At 38.9% G+C, this 20,965-nt stretch overlaps 1 protein-coding gene across 1 annotated transcript; it reads right to left on the reverse strand.

The window, feature by feature from the left end:
• Positions 1-1,611: 1,611 nt before the first annotated feature.
• Positions 1,612-20,578, reverse strand: DNAL1 (dynein axonemal light chain 1). The gene is made up of 9 exons (XM_028724285.2): positions 20,402-20,578; positions 19,111-19,197; positions 17,452-17,490; positions 14,538-14,647; positions 13,570-13,625; positions 11,794-11,849; positions 10,977-11,103; positions 10,224-10,370; positions 1,612-8,203 (listed from the first exon to the last, which is right to left on the reverse strand). Exons 2-9 carry the CDS (start codon positions 19,111-19,113, stop codon positions 8,151-8,153), a joined length of 591 nt encoding a protein of 196 aa, XP_028580118.1. The 5' UTR covers positions 19,114-19,197; positions 20,402-20,578; the 3' UTR covers positions 1,612-8,150.
• Between the last annotated feature and the right edge of the window lie 387 nt (positions 20,579-20,965).

Raw genomic sequence — 20,965 nt, forward strand, 5'->3', positions numbered from 1 at the left:
AGTAACAAGACCTTCAGTTGTGCCCAGTTACTCACTGTTAGCCAGTGCAGTCCTTTGAGGTTTGGTGGTGTTTGATCCCCTCCCTGCTTATATGTTGAATGCTGTGCATGACAAAAGGGTCTAGGGCAAGGTTGACAACTCCACATAAGCTACCTTTATGGCAGTTTGCAGCGATCATGCTGGCTCTTTTAGACCTGTACACCTGTCAGATGACAGTCAGCTTTGCTAGCATTAATCAAGTTTCCTGTGCAATGGATAATGCATCGTCAAATATTGCCTCACTACATGCTTTGAGCAAACATGTGCAGCCTGTGGGTTATGTGAACCTTTGTTCAGGTGCTTTTTCTTTATTCTGCTCTATAGGTGAATCTTATATCAGGTTTCACAGACACTGTCTTCAAGGTTTCTCCCCAATATTTATTCTGAGTAATTTCTTGCAGGGCACTGAAGTCATACTGTTTTTTGTTTTTAATAATTTTTTATTAACTTTCTTTTCTATCATTGCAAACATTTCATATCAATAACATATATATTACACTTCTTCACCCCTTCCCTCCCGGGCTTCCCTCAGCTTCCATTTCTGGTTTGTTACCCCCTTATTACACACTGCTGTTTCTTACAATCCACTATATCATTTCTTCATTTTAAAATGTTCTCTATCAATAAAGATGTGAGTGTTTATTTAAATCCTGCCATCAAGTCGATGTTCTATCTTTGTTTCTGCAAATAATAATAATAATTATTATTATTTATACCCTGCCCATCTGGCTGGGTTTCCCACTCTGGGCAGCTTCCAACCGAATATTAAAAACAATACAGCGTCAGACACTAAAAACTTCCCTAAACAGGGCTGCCTTCAGTTGTCTTTTAAAAGTAAAATAGTTGTTTACTGCCTTGACATCTGCTGGGCAGGCGCCACTACCGAGAAGGCCATCTGCCTGGTTCCCTGTAACCTCACTTCTCGCAGCGAGGGAACCGCCAGAAGGCCCTCAGTGCTGGACCTCGGTGTCCGGGCTGAACGATGGGGGTGGAGATGCTCCTTTAGGTATACAGGACCGAGACCATTTAGGGCTTTAAAGGTCAGCACCAACACTTTGAATTGTGCTCAGAAACGTACTGGGAGCCAATGAAGATCTTTCAGGACCGGTGTTATATGGTCTCGGTGGCCACTCCTAGTCACCAGTTTAGCTGCCGCATTCTGGATTAATTGCAGTTTCCAACTACCTTCAAAGGTAGCCCCACGTAGAGCGCATTGCAGTAGTCCAAGAGGGAGATAACTAGAGCATCAAAGTCACTGTTGTCCTTTTCTCGTAGTCTATCTGTCAGAAGGAGTGCCGGAAATAGAATTTGCACATGCATGTGTGCACGCACACTCCAGCCCACTGCGGCGTCTGCGGGACCGTGAACCAGCCCAAACCACACAAACTTTGCCGACCCCTGATGTGGAAGATATTTTTTATAATCATTTCTACAAGAGGAGATGAAGCTAAAATGTATGTTTTCCCTTTTCAGTTCTCGATAACTCAAGTTTTAGGGATATTCTGGAATGCACCTCTCTTTATACTGGTTATTACTGAACAGTTTCACTAGTACAAATGAGAGCCAAGATCGTCCTTTGTATAAAACATTTATTTCTATTTTAAACAAGTTTCACAAACAGTTAAAACCAGATCTAAATAACTTGACAAAAAAGTTTGATAATATGATCATGCTATATAATTATACTGTATAAAAACCAATTATCATCATGGTAGGTGCTTAAAAATTGCTCTCCATAGAGTTTACTTTAGAAGCAGAGTCTTCTAATGGAGCCATAATGGTCAACAAGTGAGAGCTGCCAACTTCAAATGCCCTTTGACATGTTTGCATAAATGATTGTACACAGTAGCTAGACAGACTGGGAAGCAAATGAACCCCTTTCCAGTTGATGCCAATATGTTTTATATTTGTATAAACCCCCATTAAATAAGATTAATGTAAGCCACCCCCATTTCCAATGAAGTTGGGGATTCAACATAGCTTACAGGTTATCACATGGGTTTTCCATGTTCAATAACATAGGCTAAATAATCACAGGAAAGGCAAGATAGTTCAAGCAATGAAGGAAGGAAGCACTTTTAATTCTTTGCTGTACCACACAGCCCTTTTCTCTGAGCAACCACATACCTGCTAACCATTTGCTTTGCTTTTCACCAAAATCCAGTGCATAAATTTAAAGTGCAATTTTTTTTCAGAAACACCCATTTTTATTTTGGCAATTTGACTTTTGATTTGTTCCACAATAGTAAAGTAATCCATTCACCAAGACAAGAAATGGCATCTATTTCTCACCAACATGTGACCTCTTTCAACCAGTAAAGATTCTTATATTAAATTAATTCCTTTGGAATAATTTGACAGCAATGTCAAATCAACCTGATGCTTGGACTTATGTAGAAAGGATCTTAAGACTACTTTCCTAAATGTGCCTATTAGATGATAATACCACCACCATCCTCTGCCGGACGATGTAGCTTTAATGGGTCTATGACCTTCATGAGATTGCAGACCACTATTGACACTCATTGTAAGGGCTGCTCCAGTCATTCGACAAGATAGGAGTCCCGTCCTGCATTTCCACACCATGTTGGCCATGTTTGTAAAGTTTAAGTAGTAGATGAGTGCATGCAATTGGGAAATGAGGCTCCAGGCCACATTCTCTGGGTGCTTGCATGCATATGTCTCCTATTCAAGTGCTGTAGAAAAAAAGGCACAAGTGACACACTGTGGAAACATGAGGGTCTATCTGTCTTGTTCTGCAATGTGGAACAGCCCTAAGGAATCCAGGAAGCATGGGAAAGCTTTTTCTGCAAAACTGCTGATATTAAATGGCATGGCTACAAAAGTGTTTCTCTGCCAGTTCTACGCTTATGCCTAACAGCTTTCCTTATGAAGGATATTAAACGCTTGGCAAATTTCAGAAAAGTACAGCACCCAAGTAACTTAAGAGTGACCTTTCATTGCCCTTCTAGCCTTTAAATGAAAACCAGAAAACCCAAAATTCCTCCTGTTAAAATTCTCTAACCCCTCCTCCTGAAGGAAGCTGTTCGACATTGATTAAATTTAAATCACATTTGCACACAAGAAATTTCAACATCAAGATGAAGGACAGGCAACTACTGTTTGCTGGGAACCTTGGGAACAGATTTCCACAGGGACAGATACTACTGATAACTGCTTACATTAAAAGAGCTGCTGCCACCTACACCACATGCTGTATTCTCAAACAGTTTCATGCACTACTTCCCACACAGCCACTCACAAAAAGTTTGGACCTCTTTAGAAACCTTGCTTGACCTGAAGAAAAACCTCTTATCTGCCCCTCATCTTGCATTGTCCGTCTTTTCTGGCTTATTGCATGCTGAACTTGTGCCATCATCAAATGTCTTGCTAACTCCTGACAATTTTTAAGTAGCAGCTAATTGTGACACCATCTTTTGGGTTCTCCAATATTCCACCTTTTCCAACACATTGCACCAAATTGATGGTGATGTTTATACATGCATGAGCACAGCAGTGCAAATTCAGGACGAAGAATAATGTGCATAGAAATGCATTACAATTTTCTGCTTGAACATAACTAAAATCAGGTAAAACGGGAGCTCCAGTCTGGATGTCCTAGCATCATTATTACTTAATTTTTCAGAATTATTAATGTTGTTTCACAAATATCAATATAATCCATGATTTTTAACCTGAGTTACAAAACTGATCAATGGGAGTGAAAAAACGTTTTCTGCTCATTGTTTCAACCATGACCAAATGCATTAAAAAAGGCATGTTTTTCTTAAAAGTTATATAAAAATAATGTAAACAGTTTTGGATTTCTATTTTTCCTCTCTTAAACCCCCTTGGCTTTTTCTTCTAAATCCTTTATGTAAAAGTACACTGCAACAGTATTAAATTAACAGACCAGATGCAGACAGCTGGGCACTATGGACATCTTTTCTATAAACAACTGTAGCTTGAGCTTGAGCAATAATAATATGTGGACTGAGAACTAATTCGTCCAGCTAATCTCTAGTGAGAAACAACACCAGCTGCTAGTAGGAGTTTAAGAATGTGTTACTTTGGGAAAGCTTAGCACCAAGACTTAAGAAACTCATTTTGCTAATTAAAGAGATCTATTTGTTGGTCATCTGTTCCGCTCCTAGACCAAAAACTTACATCACACCACAAGATGTGCGTAAAGGTTTATCCAAAAGACTATTCCTTTGTAACTATTTTGTTTCTAATAACATTAGCAGAGGAACTTAAAGCAAAACACTGGCTTCAGAACAATCATATCTAAGGACAGCACCGCTATTAACCCCATTGGCTTTAGCAAGAGCATATGATCTAAATACTACCGATTATCCAAAATGTATTGCATCTCATTCCTGAGTATATTTACGCGCATTTAACAGTGCATATAAGCAACAACTGTGAAACTTCAGGATGGCAGAAAATGTAGAATTCTGTAGCCAAGAGGATTGCTTACTAAAATATTTTATTTTCGAAAAAGGGTATTTTGGCTGCTAAGATTACCGGGTTCCCTGCATAGCTAACACCACACCAGACAAAGTTTAAGCATCCTGCAGTTTCCTAGCCTTGAAAATAGATCCATAAAGTTACTAGTCCACAAATCTTACTAACTACCCTGTTCACGTGGTCATCTAGGGCACACTGGTGATTTCTAAGGGGGGTGGGGGAGAGAACAGCCTCCTTTCCAATATACAAAAACTAGCCTGCCTGATCACCTGAAGGAAATTCTTATTTTGCCACAGGCTACCTGACAAGTGGCTTCTAACAGGCCTGCAGGATTTATTGCCAGCCCTGAATCCTGAGAGTGCACCCCATGACATTGTGCAGAAATAGCATCTCCCACTCCAGTTCTGCAACACCCATTAGCCCACCACCTTCTTCTGCCTCCTTACCAGCAGAACCTGTTTGTGGGCTTCTCACAGGCATCTGGTTGGCCATTGTGAGTACAGATTGTTGGTCTACTACTCATGAGTTTAATCCAGCAGGGCTCTCCTTACGTTAGAACCAATCCTGGATTGCTACAGTGGCAAGGACAGCAAGTAGGCAAATGAGCTATTCAAGCACAAGGGCGGAGAATGCTGTCCCCACACAGTGCTTCACTGCTCTACACTGTTAAAGAAACATGCGCTAGACTGGGAGCTATCAATCCATTCATCCATCCATTCACAGAAGACTAACTGGTTTGTCCACCACTGGCCTGGGTTACTAAGCTGACGTACAGTCAAAAGTTGAGAACGAGGTCCCTAGTGGGAACAACAATGCTAATTAAGTCTGATTGGTGAATATGCATATTTTAAAAAATAATTTATTTGCTTGCAAAGATTTATAGAAATAATTAGCATGAAATATAAATATACACTATGGAAATAAAAATGCTATGCTTCTTAGAAAAGAAAAATGTGTTTCTGGGGGAAAGGTTTTATTTATTGGCATAGTATATTGCAACTTTATTTTTATTTATTTTTAATCCCACAAATAATTCTTCCAAATATCCTTATAGGGAACTAACTAATGTAACAATAGTAAAAAAAATAATGATTCCATCACAACACTAATCAAATTCTAGATTGGTGAGGCTAACTATTCTAGTATTATTATTTTAACTGAGAGCTGCATCCACTCTTTGCCAACACTTCAGGAGCCACAGGTCAGCAGCAGGTGTGGCCAAACCTTTGTCATACACACAAATAATACATAGTCTACACACACAGCCCCCATGCAGATCGACTGAGGAGGGGTTATTGTCCCTCTCCACCCATCAAATTATCAATCTGGTGATAAGGGAGGAAACTATTTTAATCCTCACTAGGGCACTAGGTTCCATTGACACTGTATAGGGGGTGCACGTGTGCATTTGCCATCAACATTGGAGGGGGTGGGGAGGAGACAAATTTTGGTTTGGGGTGGATCAGGCCCCCCGCAACCGAGTGTTAGCCACCTCTGTTGTACATTAAGAATCTAAATAGGATTATTTTTACAAGCCCAAAACTGGAGGAGCATTCTCTCACTTAAAAGAATGGTTAAAATCAGACATCTTGTCTAATAAATCAGAGGATAATATAATGATTGGCTAATGCCTAATAAAAAACAGACAGATTTGGGACAGTTGGTAGAGTACCATATGATTAACCAGGTGCTATACAACTGCCATGTTCTACAGTTTGTTATGATCCAAAGGCTAAAGTGGCTGTTAAAATATAACTGTTCTAGCTAATCCAACAAACAAGTTAGTTCTGGGGCAAATTTGCAGCCCATAGTAATGTCTGGAATTTACCATTCATACAAATCTAACATGGGACCGTATCTTTTTTCTATACACAGACTGAATGGACCTGTACTTATGAATGTATAAATGTGGCTTCTCCTTAACATCAGCTGGTGATTTATGGACTACAAATATTACCAGACCTTTTACTTGCTTACTTCTTTTTAAAATAACCTGCATGTATGGCTTTGCTTGAAATCATTGGTTGATTTCAAGGTTGAGGTTGAACCACATTTGGGCATTTGATATATTTTCTTATATACATGCATCATACATCTTATCAGGTTCATCAGTGTTATTTATTGTATACTGATATGACAGCTTAGCATATATATTTAGTTTATTAAATTATTATTTTTTAAATCCTTTCTCCCTTAACTTCTTTGTTCATCTAGTTTGGTTAATGGTTAAGACTAGATTAGATTGGTTAATGGTTATGACTAGACTCGATTATTTTTTATTTTGCATATCCAAAGGCTAAATTATAGATATTATTGGGCTGGGGATTAGAGTATGTGGGAAATGATGTAATATGGACCACATTTTATGCTCCTATATCACATGTTAACAATGAAATTGATTGTCAGAGTCAAAATCATTTAGTAAGAAGAACTGGAGCAAGGGAAGAACTGACTGCAACATGCCATTACAGGTTAATCTCTGCATTCAGGTTAACTACTGTACTGCCTACAACAAACTGAAACACCCAGTTGCTCTCCTTTAAATTTTTTAGGACTGACTTTAGAAGTCCAATGGTATAAACAAAATATCTATTGGTGACAGGAGTTGAGGGCTTTCTTGTTTCATGTAAAAATAGAGCGCATTTGAGCACACAGACTACATACAGCCTCATTTCCTTTCCCTTCTTTTCTTCCTACAATTTCTTCAGCTGTCATTCACCATTGATTGAACCCTGAAAGTGAAGCTTATTTTCAAATAAGCTGCAAGATTTGGGCCTCTTTAAACAGCTGCTGCCCCTCCTTACATTACTAAAATTCCAGACTGATGAATGATTCTGCCATTCAGTAACACACCAGCAGCCCAAGTCTTTAAACAAAGGATGCAAAATTCAACCCATGAATCAAATCAAACTGATGGTCAGGAAATTAGTGGTTCATCTACAACCACATATATTGCCTTCACTTTTCCAACTAATACGGTACATAAAAACAGTAAGTGGCTTCCAGAAACATTGACAATTAAGGTACCAACACAGCTCAATATGTTAAGTACTGGGTTCCTAGCAGCAACAAATTTTGTTTTTTTAATCTACACAATGAGTTTCACTTTGTAAGAGGCAAAACCAACATTGTCACTAGTGTCCATATGACTATAATTAGCATAGCAAATAGGAAGAAAAAGATGAGACACTGTGACAAACATGTAGAGCATACCAAGTTTCAGGTGCTTGCTTTTTAAAAAAGCAGATGGTATAAAATAGTCTAATAAAAAATGTTGCTTCTCCCCCCACCCCCAGTTTTAAAATGATTAAAAACTCTGCTGAACAAACACATTAAACAAATGTGCCCATTACTAGGAAGACTGAATTGCGGTCCACCCCCTCCCCCCAAAAAATGTACTTGCAAGAATTACATTTAAATTAAACAAACAGTAAACGCTCATAGTAAAAAAGACAAATGCTTCACATAATTGGCATCCCCAGTTTTGGTAAATAAGTCTTTGGGTGAGAAAGGAGAACACAGAGATAAGCCAATTTAAAATGTTGCCCAAGATTTTCTTCAAAGACATATTTATACAAAAGTTTCACATACTGTATAGAGCTGGAGCTACAGCAATAATTTAATAGGGAACAAGAAAAAAGTCACGCTGGATTTTCCCCTTCTTCCCCTTCTTCTTGCTTAATAACTGGAATACCTAAAAATGAGAGTGGAGAACCGTTAAACATGTTTTTAACTAAAACTTGAGAGAAAAACAGTACAAACAATAAAACTAACTAAAACTGCTGCCCAGGCCTGACTTAATAACATGCCAGCAATTAAGCACTTAGGAAAATGGACTGATCAATGCACCTGTGGAATATCATAGTATTCTAGGAGCACAGATATTAAAGGACTGAAGTGAAAGAATACAAGTGAGAAACAGTTTCCAATGAGAAAGCTTCAATTCTACCATCACCATCTAATGGAAGAAAAACACAGCGATTCTAGCATGCTTAATAACTGCCTCTTTTCCCTGGGCTGACTACAAATTGTTCCAGAAGCCCAGAAAAGCCTTTTCCAAGGGATTTTCTATTGTCTGAGCAATACACCATAGTCCACCTACAATTTGTTGCCTGAACCCAATAATTGTATCTGATTGGAAAATGGAAATATATGAACAATATAATTTTTCAAGGTGATGTATTAACTGCCAATCTCTAGGGAATACTGGATAATTTGGGCTACATAGCAAAATAGATATTTTAAAGCACTAACTGACAGAAAAACTATATATCGGTCTGTTTTCTTAAAAAAATAAGATATCATTACATTAACCACCCAATATACAGAAATTCTGGACAGAAAAGAATTCAAATCTTTACCAAAATATCTTTAATGGGGAAATGATGAGTTAATACTTTGCTTGTTTAACTGATGAAGCTATTCTTGCTGAAGAGCAAGCAGGATTTAGACAAGGCAGATCCGCTATAGACCATTGCTTTGTACTAGCCCATTTTATAGATAAGTATGTTAAGAAACCAAGTGGTGTGCTATATGCAGCTTTCATTGATTCAAAAGCTGCATTTGATTCAATCTCTCGAGTAAGATAAGTTGAACTCTTCAAGTATAGATAAAAGATTATTGTTCTTGATTAAAAACACTATATAAAAACACTGTGCTGAAATTGCGTTGCCCTACAAATGGGTAGCTCACAGGATGCATACCAACCACAAAGGGAGTTAAGCAGGGTTGTATCCTAGCTCCCGCACTGTTTAATTTCTATATAAATGATATTGTCCAGAGGTTAACATCCCCAGAGTATCATGCCCCTAAACTGGCCACAAAAGCCATCTCTATATTATTATACGCAGATGATGCGATACTTCTATCTCAAATAAAAGTGCACCTAAAAAGATTGAGAATGAGAGCATTCTCAGGATACTGCCAAAGAGAACAACTGGCTGGGAATTACAAGAAAACTAAAGTCATGGTGTTTTCAAGAAACTATAGGCCCGTAGATGGTGTATGGATAATCAGTTGATTGAACAAGTTAAAAGTCTTTAAATACCTTGGCTTTATTTTTCAGTCAACAGGGTCATGGGGAGCACATTAGAAATATACAAAGAAAAAAGCTTCTCAAAGTGCCAAAATTCTGACACGCTTTTTCCATACAAAAGGTGGCAATCACATACCATCAGCACTTGAAGTGTTTACAGGTAAGCCCTTAGCACAGTTATTATATGGGGCTCAGATTTGGACAGGTGAACACCTTGGATCTACAGAAGCTGTTCAATTTAAGCTCCTAAGGCAATTTTTTTCCTGTTCCATTCTGTGTTCCAAATGCTTCACTGCGCTTGGATGCTAATCTCCCCTCTGTTGAATTACAGACTTGGTGTAGGACATTTAATTATTGGCTTTGGCTAAATTTAAACCCCACCGGTCTACTACCCTTAGTATCGCAAGATTGTCATGTTTTTAACACTGAGCTTCAGTAAAGCAAATAATAATGATATCGAGCGACAGAATAATTTGGCCCCGATAAGGAAATTTTGTCCATGGTATGATTATTTTCCACCTAGTCATTTTGACACAATGGCACCCTATTTGCAAACCTATCTTCAGTTTACTTTATTTTATTGTATTCCTATGGCTAGTGGCTGATGCAACTAAAGATTCTTCTTCTACTTTGCTTTTCTCATCTGCTAAATGCCACCCTGCTCCTACCCAGCTCTCACCATCAAGTTTCTTGAGTTTGGGCACTCGTTTCGTTGCTTCCTCAACCCAGGCACTCTGCGAATCAGCGGAATATTTCTCTTCCAGTGGATTACCTACAAACACCAGATCCTCCAGTAATGGCAACTCTGCCAGCCTCTGAAACTCTGCTGCAACCACAGAAGGAAACAAAGTTGTGTTATGAAGAACACAGAAACCTCAGAGTTGTATGAAGACTCCTCTCGAGACCAGAAGACTGCAGATGTGGGACCCAGACTGCCAGGTCCCACATAAACCTGCCTGCATGCTAAGGCCATCCTTGAAGGCTCTTCTTCAGGTGCCCAGTCCTTCATAGGTCAGATGGGTGGCTACCAGAGAAAGGGCCTTTCCCATTGTGATTACCTGCCTTGGTGGAAATTCACCTGCCACCCAGTTGTATGTCTTTTCAGCACCAGGCAAAGTTTGTTCCCCAACACGTCTTTTAAAATCTTAGCTGAATTTGAACTTATTTTATTGTGATTTTATGCCTTTACTGTTCTGCTGTTTTCATCAATGCATGATTTCATTCCCCACCCCCTAATATAATTTAATATGATTTGTTAACTAACTTGGGAATAGAATTGCTGAAGGGCAGGCTATATACACTGTCGAAAATAACTACACATAGACACACATACTTACAGCTTTAGGAATCAACTCATTTACCAACCTAAGTTACCTGCTATGAACTCATTATAAATTACCAATATATTTATTGAGAAACAACTCTGTCTTACCCCAGTCTTTTACCAGATTATTTGACATGTAGAGAATCTTCAGCTTCTTCATCACATGGAGCCCTTTCAATTTCTCAATCAGGTTGTATGAGATCCACAGCTCCTCTAAAGTATCCCCAACTGCCTCCTGAAAGATGATATTGCTTCAGAAAAGAATGCTCTGCATTTTCCTATTATTATGTATGTATGTATGTATGAGCACATCAAAGAAATAAAAGTTTTCCTCTGGAGTCCCTACTTCCCCACTAGCAGGCTGCAAGTTGAGACAAGCCAACGAGAGGACAACATCGTAATTCAGAGAGAAACCAAGACCTTCAGCCTTGACATCAAGACAGAGGAGAATTGTATTCCAAACATCTGGACATGAAAGAAGACACAGAACTGTTTGCAGATACCTGCACATTAGATGACTAGTTTCTTAGCCAGCTCATTAAGTATAAAAGTAAGTCTTGCAGAGAACGGGCAACATCCAACAAGAGGATAAATTGAATTTACATCTCCAGATTCCTACTGCGATATGTAACCACTGGGCTAGATCATTCAACTGTTGTTCCTCATCAATGAAAACTGGTCATGATCTGGGAAATGGAATGGGTGCAGTGTTGGCAGAAGGCTGTGCCAAAGGTGCTTTATCTACACAGTTACTAGGGGAGTTTTCATTATTGGTGGGGAATTTGAACAGTTGCTACAAGTATTGATGATGTTCCTGCATCTACTATATTTTTGAACAGTGTTAGCATCATATCCTTGCACAGTAACATATGGCGAACTACTCTGCAGTAGTATATGCAGCAGTCTTCTTAAGAGGGTTACTTACCAGTCCATTCAGATTCTTTACGTTGTTTCTTCCCAGTGACAATATCCGTAAGTTTTCTGCAATAGAAACAAAGCAGGTATTTTTCTACAGTGCTAGTTATTTAAGTAATGTGGAAACTTCATACAAGCCAATGCCAAGGAGCTATCTTTTATTAATCCAGCTGTGTCAAAGGGAAAAGTGTGTAGTCCAAGAATGGAAACAGCCACTCACTGAATGGACACAGTTTGATACTATCCTGAATGGATGCTCTAACCCAGGACTGAGGAATCTGTGGCCATCCAAAGGTATTTTGGATTATAACTCTCATCATCCCTAACCACTGCCCATGATAGATGGGGCTAATGGGTACTGGATTGGAACAGAATTTGCAGTGACACAAGTTCCTTAATCAGGACGCGGGTGGCGCTGTGGGTTGAAGCCTCAGCACCTAGGACTTGTCGATCGAAAGGTTGGCGGTTCGAATCCCCGCGGCGGGGTGCGCTCCCGTCGCTCGGTCCCAGCGCCTGCCAACCTAGCAGTTTGAAAGCACCCTCGGGTGCAAGTAGATAAATAGGGACCGCTTACAAGCAGGAAGGTAAACGGCGTTCCGTGTGCTGCGCTGGCTCGCCAGATGCAGCTTGTCACGCTGGCCACGTGACCCGGAAGTGTCTCCGGACAGCGCTGGCTCCCGGCCTATAGAGTGAGATGAGCGCACAACCCTAGAGTCTGGCAAGACTGGCCCGTACGGGCAGGGGTACCTTTAAGTTCCTTAATCCTGCTCTAACCATATGGAGAGTCAGTCATCTATAAAGTCTGGTCATTCAGGGAGCTGAGTTTCACAGCACCCCTCCCCTACTTCTGCACAGTAACATAAAAAAACAATAATCAGTTATTCATATGGATGGAGCTTATGGAGCTTATAGGCATCCAGCATCTCACCCATGTGTTTAGAATCACTATGTGAGATGTTTTCCAAAGCAACCATAGTAGCTGGACATCTTTCCCAGCAAAAAAGCATAATGAATGAGGTGTCTGAATATATAGGAAACGACTGCTTAATAGTGTCTCCCTTCCTCAATGCTCCTGGCAATATTACTGTCTTAATCTGCACTTGGTGATCAGATACAAATGGATGCAACAGCATTGATGAATTTTGCTCATAGAACTAAAAAAGCAGCAGCTTACAAGTATAACATGAACCTAGAATATACCTGTCCATGTGTTTGAGATATCCACACACATTCCTCAGTGGGACCTATACCAAGGAAGTGGTTCCCTTCTCTGGTGTGTATATGCATACACATGCATGCGTGTTAAGGGGGTCACTCACAACCCAAATCATGGCATGCAGATTTTCTTCATCAAATCAGCAGTCAAACATAATTATTCAATGCTTCCTAACACTCTACTGCTTATATCAATTTTCAAGTGAAATCCTGATTTTCAAATTATCTGTTTTCTGCTGCAGTAAATGAGAAAAATTAATGTCAAATGCCTATTTTTTAAAGATGGTATCAATTGTTCAAAATCAGTCAGTAAATGTAAACTTAGGGTCTGTTCAAATGCTATTTTGAAAAAATATGATCTCCCTGATCCTACAATATATACTATACAGAGGATATCCTGATACAGATGTAACCTTCTAGGAAGGTGGGTGGCGAACCCAAAGCTGAGTCCTGCTCCCAATTCCAGTGCTCATAAAAATTTGCAGCAGGAGGAGGATCTGAACAGACTCAAAGTATGAAATAAGTGAAGGTACATATAATGAAGCAGCTTCAAAAAACACGTATTACTTACTTAACCCATTCAAGTTGGCAATTTTTTCAATGCAGTTTGTAGATAAGGACAGCTTTCTAAAATGGGGGACAAATCCAGAAATTGTACATGAAGAACACTAAAATTACCAAAGTAGTGGTTCTTTTACAAATAACAATTGCTCAGAATACTACATTTTGGCTTCCCAGAAGGAAGAACACCCCCCACCCTCATTCTTTGTTCAAGGGGTTCTCCTGAATCCCACAAAGCCTATTTCTGGGGGCACTGGGGGAAGAGAAGGGTAACATTGACCATTGTGCAAGCAGAAGTCCTCGATTAGGGCTTCCTCTGATGCGGAATCTTGGCCTATGTTTTTATATGTGCTTTTTTTACTGTCTATGTTACAGATGGAGAACTCATGGTCCTCCAGATATTCAAATTTGGCTTCAACTTCTGGTTAACCACAGTTTCTAGTGTCATGCAACTAAAGTGACCATCAAATATTGTCAGTAATGTATCTTGTTAGAGAAGAATGTGGGAGTTGCTACAGATGTTAAATGCTGCATAATATTTTGTGCTGCAAACAATATTTATTTTTGTTACTATTTGTTAAAATAATATGGGTTAAAAAAAGAATTATGGTTAATTTAAAACAAGCCAACATCAAATCCTGATTTCTGAAGCTGAGTTATTTAAAAACTAACAATTGTTAATGTTAATCAAAGTTTAGATGCCATAATGTTTAGGCAAACACAGAAGTTAGAATGACACAAGCTGTGGTTAACCAAAAGGAAAAGTAAAATCTCCAAACTCCTCTTCCCAGGCACATAGGAGGAAGCATCTGGGAAAAGAGGGTGTCATAGTTTTGTGTGACATCCAAACATAACAATTAACAAGTCAAGAAATATGAAAATTGCTTTTAAAAAATGAACACTAAATTAAAACAAAAAAGCTGAAGCAATGAAGGCAGAAATAACTTAAAGTGGCTCCCACCAATATACAGAACGTACTCGCAGCTAACTAGAGTGGAAAGAGATGCATCCATTTTCTCTATAGGGGGAATCTGGGCATAAAGTTTCACTTCTTTGGCCTCCGATGGCTTCTGACCATTTTTTTCTTCCTAATTAAAAAGAGAAACAGATAGAGGAAGACATCCTATTCAGTATATAATTATGAATGTTCAATTTAGTCTATTGTGGCTATTCAGCTGCATAATAACTTGCACTAAAGCTATAGTTAATGTTGACTGAGAATTATTCATGCAACCTTGAATATGTAGTAAAATGCTTTTTTCTCGGTCTGGAATGCTGTTACTTTACACAGTATGACAAATTGATTGCACTGAGTTGGGGACATCACTGGTCCAAAATATGGCTGTGCATATTGTCACTACTAATTCATTACTGTTTAAAGTACTGCACTCAAGAGCAATCACGGCCTTGGTTGAATCCCAACAGAACCAGATTGTCATGAGCAAATTACACTTGGATAGGAATGAAAAGCTTCCTGGCCTTGTATTCAGTGATTGTATGAACTCCTCTGACTAAATTGTGAATTTACAAAGGAGTATCACAAAAAGTTTTAACAGAAGGGACAACATTTTCTTAATATAAAACTGTAATCATTTCTTCTCAAAATGATACCGGAGCTCCTATATTCCACCTAGTCTATTTTTTTGCCTATCCATTCAGAGAAGACATTATTCTAATCATTTTGTCTTTGACTCAGACATTTAAATACGCACTTAATGTAAGAACATGATCATACTCATGGTAGTTCAGGCAAGTGGTACATACAACCCAGTGCCCCATGTCTGATTTGTGTCATGTTCTGTTACAACAGTAATTTGAAGACAACAAACAAACTACTCCATTTGCTGACAACCCTTTCTACTCATCAGCCATTTAATATCAGCAAAAACTAGATCTTTACATTGTTAACTGGCATCCTGTATAATGGTGAATGAGTGTATATCAAGCATCTTCCAAATCTAGTTGTAACACTGATTGTTACTATTCTGTCTGTACTGAATAAATGCTAAATTGTACTAAGAAGCAAATACTTTCAAAATGTGAAAAAACTTGCAGTAGTTCATTTAAAAGGGAAAATAAATAAGAGAAATAATTGATAAAATTAATTTACAAATTTAGAACATTTTCTTTATGAAGTGTGGTTGCACATGTCCTGTTTGTTTACTTGAAGAAGGGAATGACTTCTTCGTAATTAGACTGAAAGGCTAATTGTATGAGAAAGGCAGGACAGCTGGCAGAAGATCCATCAAATACCTAAGTAGGGGACTGAAGCAAACATATCTTCCCTAATTACATCAGCCTTTACACCCCGCACCAACCACAAGCTTGTAATCCCTGCTTTTAAAGCTTTCTACCTCTCTGCCCTTGACTAAATCTCATCTCATTCCCTTGTCTCCCTTCTCTTCTCCCCCAATATTCTTCACCAGCTCATGTAGCTCCCTGCAGACTATAATTTTCAGCAAAGAGACAAATCAAACAACTGTACAGTATGACAATAAACCTTAGGTGTTCTGGAGCATGCTGTAGTAAAGCTGTGTAATAATGTAACCTTTTGATTAAAATAATATTTAAAAATAAATTGAGGGTGAATTTTATAAACATTTCTACTATGCTCTACTAACTTATCAAAAGTGAAGCGTTTAATACTGAGATCCCAATAATAACTAGGTAGGCTGAGACCATCCTTTAAAAATAAAGCTGGCAAGGCCTATCAAGCACTTTCATTCTATCCTCCCTTTGACCTCCTTCAATGCTTTTTATCATGTTGTGTCTTATCCTTGGATATGCATGCCCCTATTAATCAAACAGCTTTCATTTCCTCCTTCTTCAGCAAAACCTTTCCCAAACCTACCTATCACTCTTAGCTTTTCCTCTGCTGGGTCATTCCATGTCATGTGATCCAATGACTTTTACTGTACCATTTTATATTGCTATCAGTTTCCTAAAAACAGTATTAAAGAAGATCCCTGATCTCAGATTTTATCTCATCCTGTTTTTCAGTTTGAGGGCTTGAAATTTCAAAAAATAAACAATTTTGGCTACACGAAACCTTAAAAGTTCACCAGAATTAACTAAAAATACAAATCTCTTCAGAACTTCATGGGTTTTAATATGACATGGCACATTATGAACTTACTTTAACATTTAAAGTTAAGCTACAAAGTTTAAAATTTTTAAACATGATTTTAAAAAATCAATGATATAAATTCCCCTAAAGTTGTATTTATGATTTCATATTTCTAAGAACTTCCTGCAAAATTTTATCTTGGGATCTCAACGTGATTACATTTAAAAAAATTTTTTTGTACATACATGGGTTACTGGGTTCTATTTAGGATAAATGGGTCTTCTTGGAGTAAAATGTAACAGAATAAACAAGACTTCAAACCATAATATCAGTTACTTCGGGCATTTCTTTTAAAAGTTATTCAATTAAAAGGTACCGGTATCTGAAGTGGAAGTTGGATATCTATCATGAACGCATTAGTTGAGATTCCTGCACTGCAGAAGGTTGGACTAGATGACCCTTGGGGTTCCTTCCAACCCTAAAATTCTATGAAATCTTGATTTCTATCCTGCTTCTGCATCTTGCCCATCTAATGTAGATACTAAGCACTCAAGCACTGACTATGTAAAGTTTGTGCACACATCAGTGTCTGCACATTGCTGAAGTTATATAAATATTAACTAGCATTAGTAGTAGCAGTATATAGCAGCTCAAATTTTAAAAAAAGAACTTCAGTGAGCTAAAAATATACAACCTTTTGTACAGAGGTATTCCATTCCATTCCTTGCAAAATGCTATTTCTACATCATTGCAAGAAAAATAACAAACACTTATTCTTAACAAAGGAAATCCACACAACTACATAAGCACAACAAATCTACTTACCCATCTGGCTAGAGCTTCCTTAATAGTTGTTGCTTTTGCCTAACAAAAAAAGAGTATGGAAATACATTTTAATTAATTTAGGAAGTAAACTAGTTAATTTTGTTTTGCTTTGATCAGTTATATTTAAATACATAGACATACTGTACTATATTATAAAGACATCCTTGTCAAGGCATGAGGGAAGTTCAATGAATGATTTAATATGTAATCAAAGTAAGTGAATGTGTTAAGACAACACAAATTTTCATCTTATTTGGGAATATTGGCTATTCCTCATTATATCAAAGCAAAAAGGAAAAAACCAGGTTTAAAGGACACAGTAGCAGTAATTGCAGCTGACAATTCCATTTGCTTATTATTGGATTTGAAGTAATAGGTTAAACTTTGGTAACTTGGATATAAACTGGAAGGAAAGTACTATTTTAAATTTGTCAACAACTTTGGTACACGAAGGAAAGTATCAGTACAACTGTACAGCCTGTACCATAGTAAATGAAATGGTATTTCCCATTTAAACACATTTCACATCAGTACTGTATTACAGTATTAGTTAATTCATTTCACTAGTCTATTAAAGTCTGCAAATTTTGTTCAGCATTAGCTGAATCTCAAGATTATAAAAAGGGTGGGGTAGAAAACTGAATTCTAAAATATTTAATCCCCCCATATGAAGATTTAAAAAAACATTTTTGGTTTTAAAATGACTTTAAAAGTACTGTACAATTATTTCTGTACCAGCATTAACATAAAGCTATCTGGATTGTGTTATAATCTTCAGTCACATATATTCTTAGATATTTTTATACCAAACAAAGAAAAGTCTCATTAGCAACATAACACCAAATATTAGTTCAGTAATTTTTTTAAAAAAACCTTCTGTCCCAGTTGTCACATAATCAGAAAATTCAAATGCTACCAACTGACAGGATCAGCACAGCTATGTGTGTCACGTCTTCTCTATAAAACATGAGCATTGTTTTTCTTACATTGAAGCTTTAAGCAGGGCAATGCTGCATGAAAGGGGCTTATGGGGCTTTTAAAGGCTCTGCTTTGCTTTGGATGAAGTTTTAGGTATTTTGCTTTTATTTTTAAACCCAAGACTCTTAGTTGCCTGAAAGAGTACCCGACCAAAAGGGATACTTTACAGCTTTACAGAGATAGGCAGAGCACAGAAGTAACAGATCTAATTTGTTTCTTTCTTATATCCTAAAATCTACCAACCAGATCCAGGTGCAAAAGACACACAGTAAGAATCAAGGGTGCCTCTGAATCTGGGAATTTGTTATCAGTATCAACACTAAACTGAGTTCACAGTCTTTCCACACCCAGTTACTTTCCTTCATTTCAGCATTTAGATGGGATAAGTCATTTGGTTGTTGCTATTGTTGTGATACTTGGGAATTAGAAACACAAAAAGCCCCTTGCTGCAAATTACTCAGAGATACTCCAGTAGATCCTGATCTACCTTTTGTCCACAACTACTTTACAGTAAAATGAAAAACTCCACAGCCCAAAGCAGAAAATTTAAGTATAAACAATATATGCATTATGTCATGGAATTTATCATATTGAAAATTCTTTTAAAAATTCATGTGAATGTCAACTTTTAGCTCATTAATGCAGATTCAATTTGTGCCAATCTCAAAAGTATTTATTTACCATTCTACTGAAGGCGACTTCCGATACTCAGACAACTCCTTGATGAAGAACAATTTATGTTGATCTCTCTTCAAATGAGCAGCCTTCCTATAAAAAAAAACAACCCAAAGTGTTAGGATGAGCTTCAATCACTATAGGGATAATCTCCAAATGAAAGACAAATGAAAAAGGTTCTATGTTGGCTTATGGTTCTTTTATTAACAATAGCTACCATTTATATAGATTTTTTAGAGTGATTACAGCGATTCAAATACATTGTCTCTCATCTACTCTTAAGTAAAACTCGCCTTAATCTAAACAAAAAAAATTCCTTCCAGTAGCACCTTAAAGACCAACTAAGTTAGTTCTTGGTATGAGCTTTCGTGTGCATGCACACTTCTTCAGATACAAGAAGACACACTGAAGAAGTGTGCATGCACACGAAAGCTCATACCAAGAACTAACTTAGTTGGTCTTTAAGGTGCTACTGGAAGGAATTTTTTTTGTTTTGACTATGGCAGACCAACACGGCTACCTATCTGTAACTCGCCTTAATCTGTGCTGTGTGAGGCAACAGTTATCCCTTGCACTCACTAAAAAAAAAAAACTTTTGACCCTCGCAGTATTTCTTTCTATACTCACTATATACTGTATATATTTTTTCGGTCGAGACCACCACTTCATGCATCAGATGAACCAAGTGAGCGCTGGCTCATGAAACCTTATTGCACGCTACAGATGAGGGGCTGGAACTGGTTTGCCTGACACACAATTGTGAGCAAGCTCTAGGGGGGTGAAAAGACTGAAGGAAAGAACCATCTCTCCGTGACACACACCCACACCCCGGCCTCCCTGTTTCAATTTGCACGAAGGATGCAAGAACCATTCCCTCCCCTGAACTTTTCAAGGGACATTCTCGAGCATCCCCTGCTCCACAGACCCGTCTCACACCACGCACAGATCCCTCGGGCATCCCCAAAAGCCGCCTCTCTCCAGACCCCGAGCCAAGAACTCTGTTCCCTCAGGCCGGGCACCTTCCTCCTCCCTCGACAGCCACCATCCCTTCTCCTCCTCCCGCAAACCGCGGCCAGCACCTCTCTCCCCGCCATACACAAACAGAGACGGGGGGCAGAGCCTGTTCCCGTTGTCCTCCAGCCTGTCCCCCGCGGGGTCTTCCCTGCGCTAAACCATGGCGCTTCCCTCCGCCTTCTTTGCCTCAGCCCAACTACCGCGCGTCCAGTCGCCTCCCCCCCCCCCCAACTCCTCGCCGGCCTCCTTTCCTACTCCGGTTGCAGCCCTCGAGCCGACTTACCATTATTATGATTCTGGTTGCTACCGTCTGCCGCTCCGGTTGCTATGGCACGCCAAGCCCGTGCGCATGCTCACCTGCAGGGAGGGAGGGCGAAGAGGGCCGGGGCGGACGCCTCTGGGAAGAAGGGTGAAGTCAACAGTTGGGATCATAGAGACTCACCTGAAAAAAATAGAACGGCTTCGATTCCGGAACTCTTCACCATGACCATAGAAACGGGGAGGAGGTAGAAAGGTCGCTGCGAGACAGATCCGACGCCCCCTGGTTTCCGGTGTTGTTTGCTGTGTGTCCACGCCTGTCTGTACAAGGGAGGTTGGATGCTGCGTTTGGAGGGGTCGGTTTAAAGTAGTGTAATGCAACTTTTCTGAAAACCGAGGGCGTATCTCAAGTGGTGTGATTCTTTCCTTGACAGCCAAAAGAGTCGGCAACAGAAAGTGACCACAGGCAGGCAAAGGGGGCTCCCGTTGCAGCATTTTTAAAAGTACCCTTCAACAGCCATGGGTCGCTTGCAGAAAAGAGTGGCAGTGCTGTATATATATATTTGATGTTTCCAACTAATCTTCAGTG

This window comes from Podarcis muralis, chromosome 1 (genome assembly GCF_964188315.1).
Source record: "Podarcis muralis chromosome 1, rPodMur119.hap1.1, whole genome shotgun sequence".
NCBI classification, from domain to species: Eukaryota; Metazoa; Chordata; class Lepidosauria; order Squamata; family Lacertidae; genus Podarcis; species Podarcis muralis.

Bases quoted from the DNA above. Each gene is read 5' to 3' on its own strand.
- DNAL1 (XM_028724285.2), bottom strand. The intron at 14,648-17,451 runs GTAAGTAGATTT...CTTTTTAATTAG, and splicing joins AGGAAGCTCTAGCCAGATGG to GAAGAAAAAAATGGTCAGAA. The intron at 11,850-13,569 runs GTAAGTAATACG...TTTCTATTGCAG, and splicing joins TGCCAACTTGAATGGGTTAA to AAAACTTACGGATATTGTCA.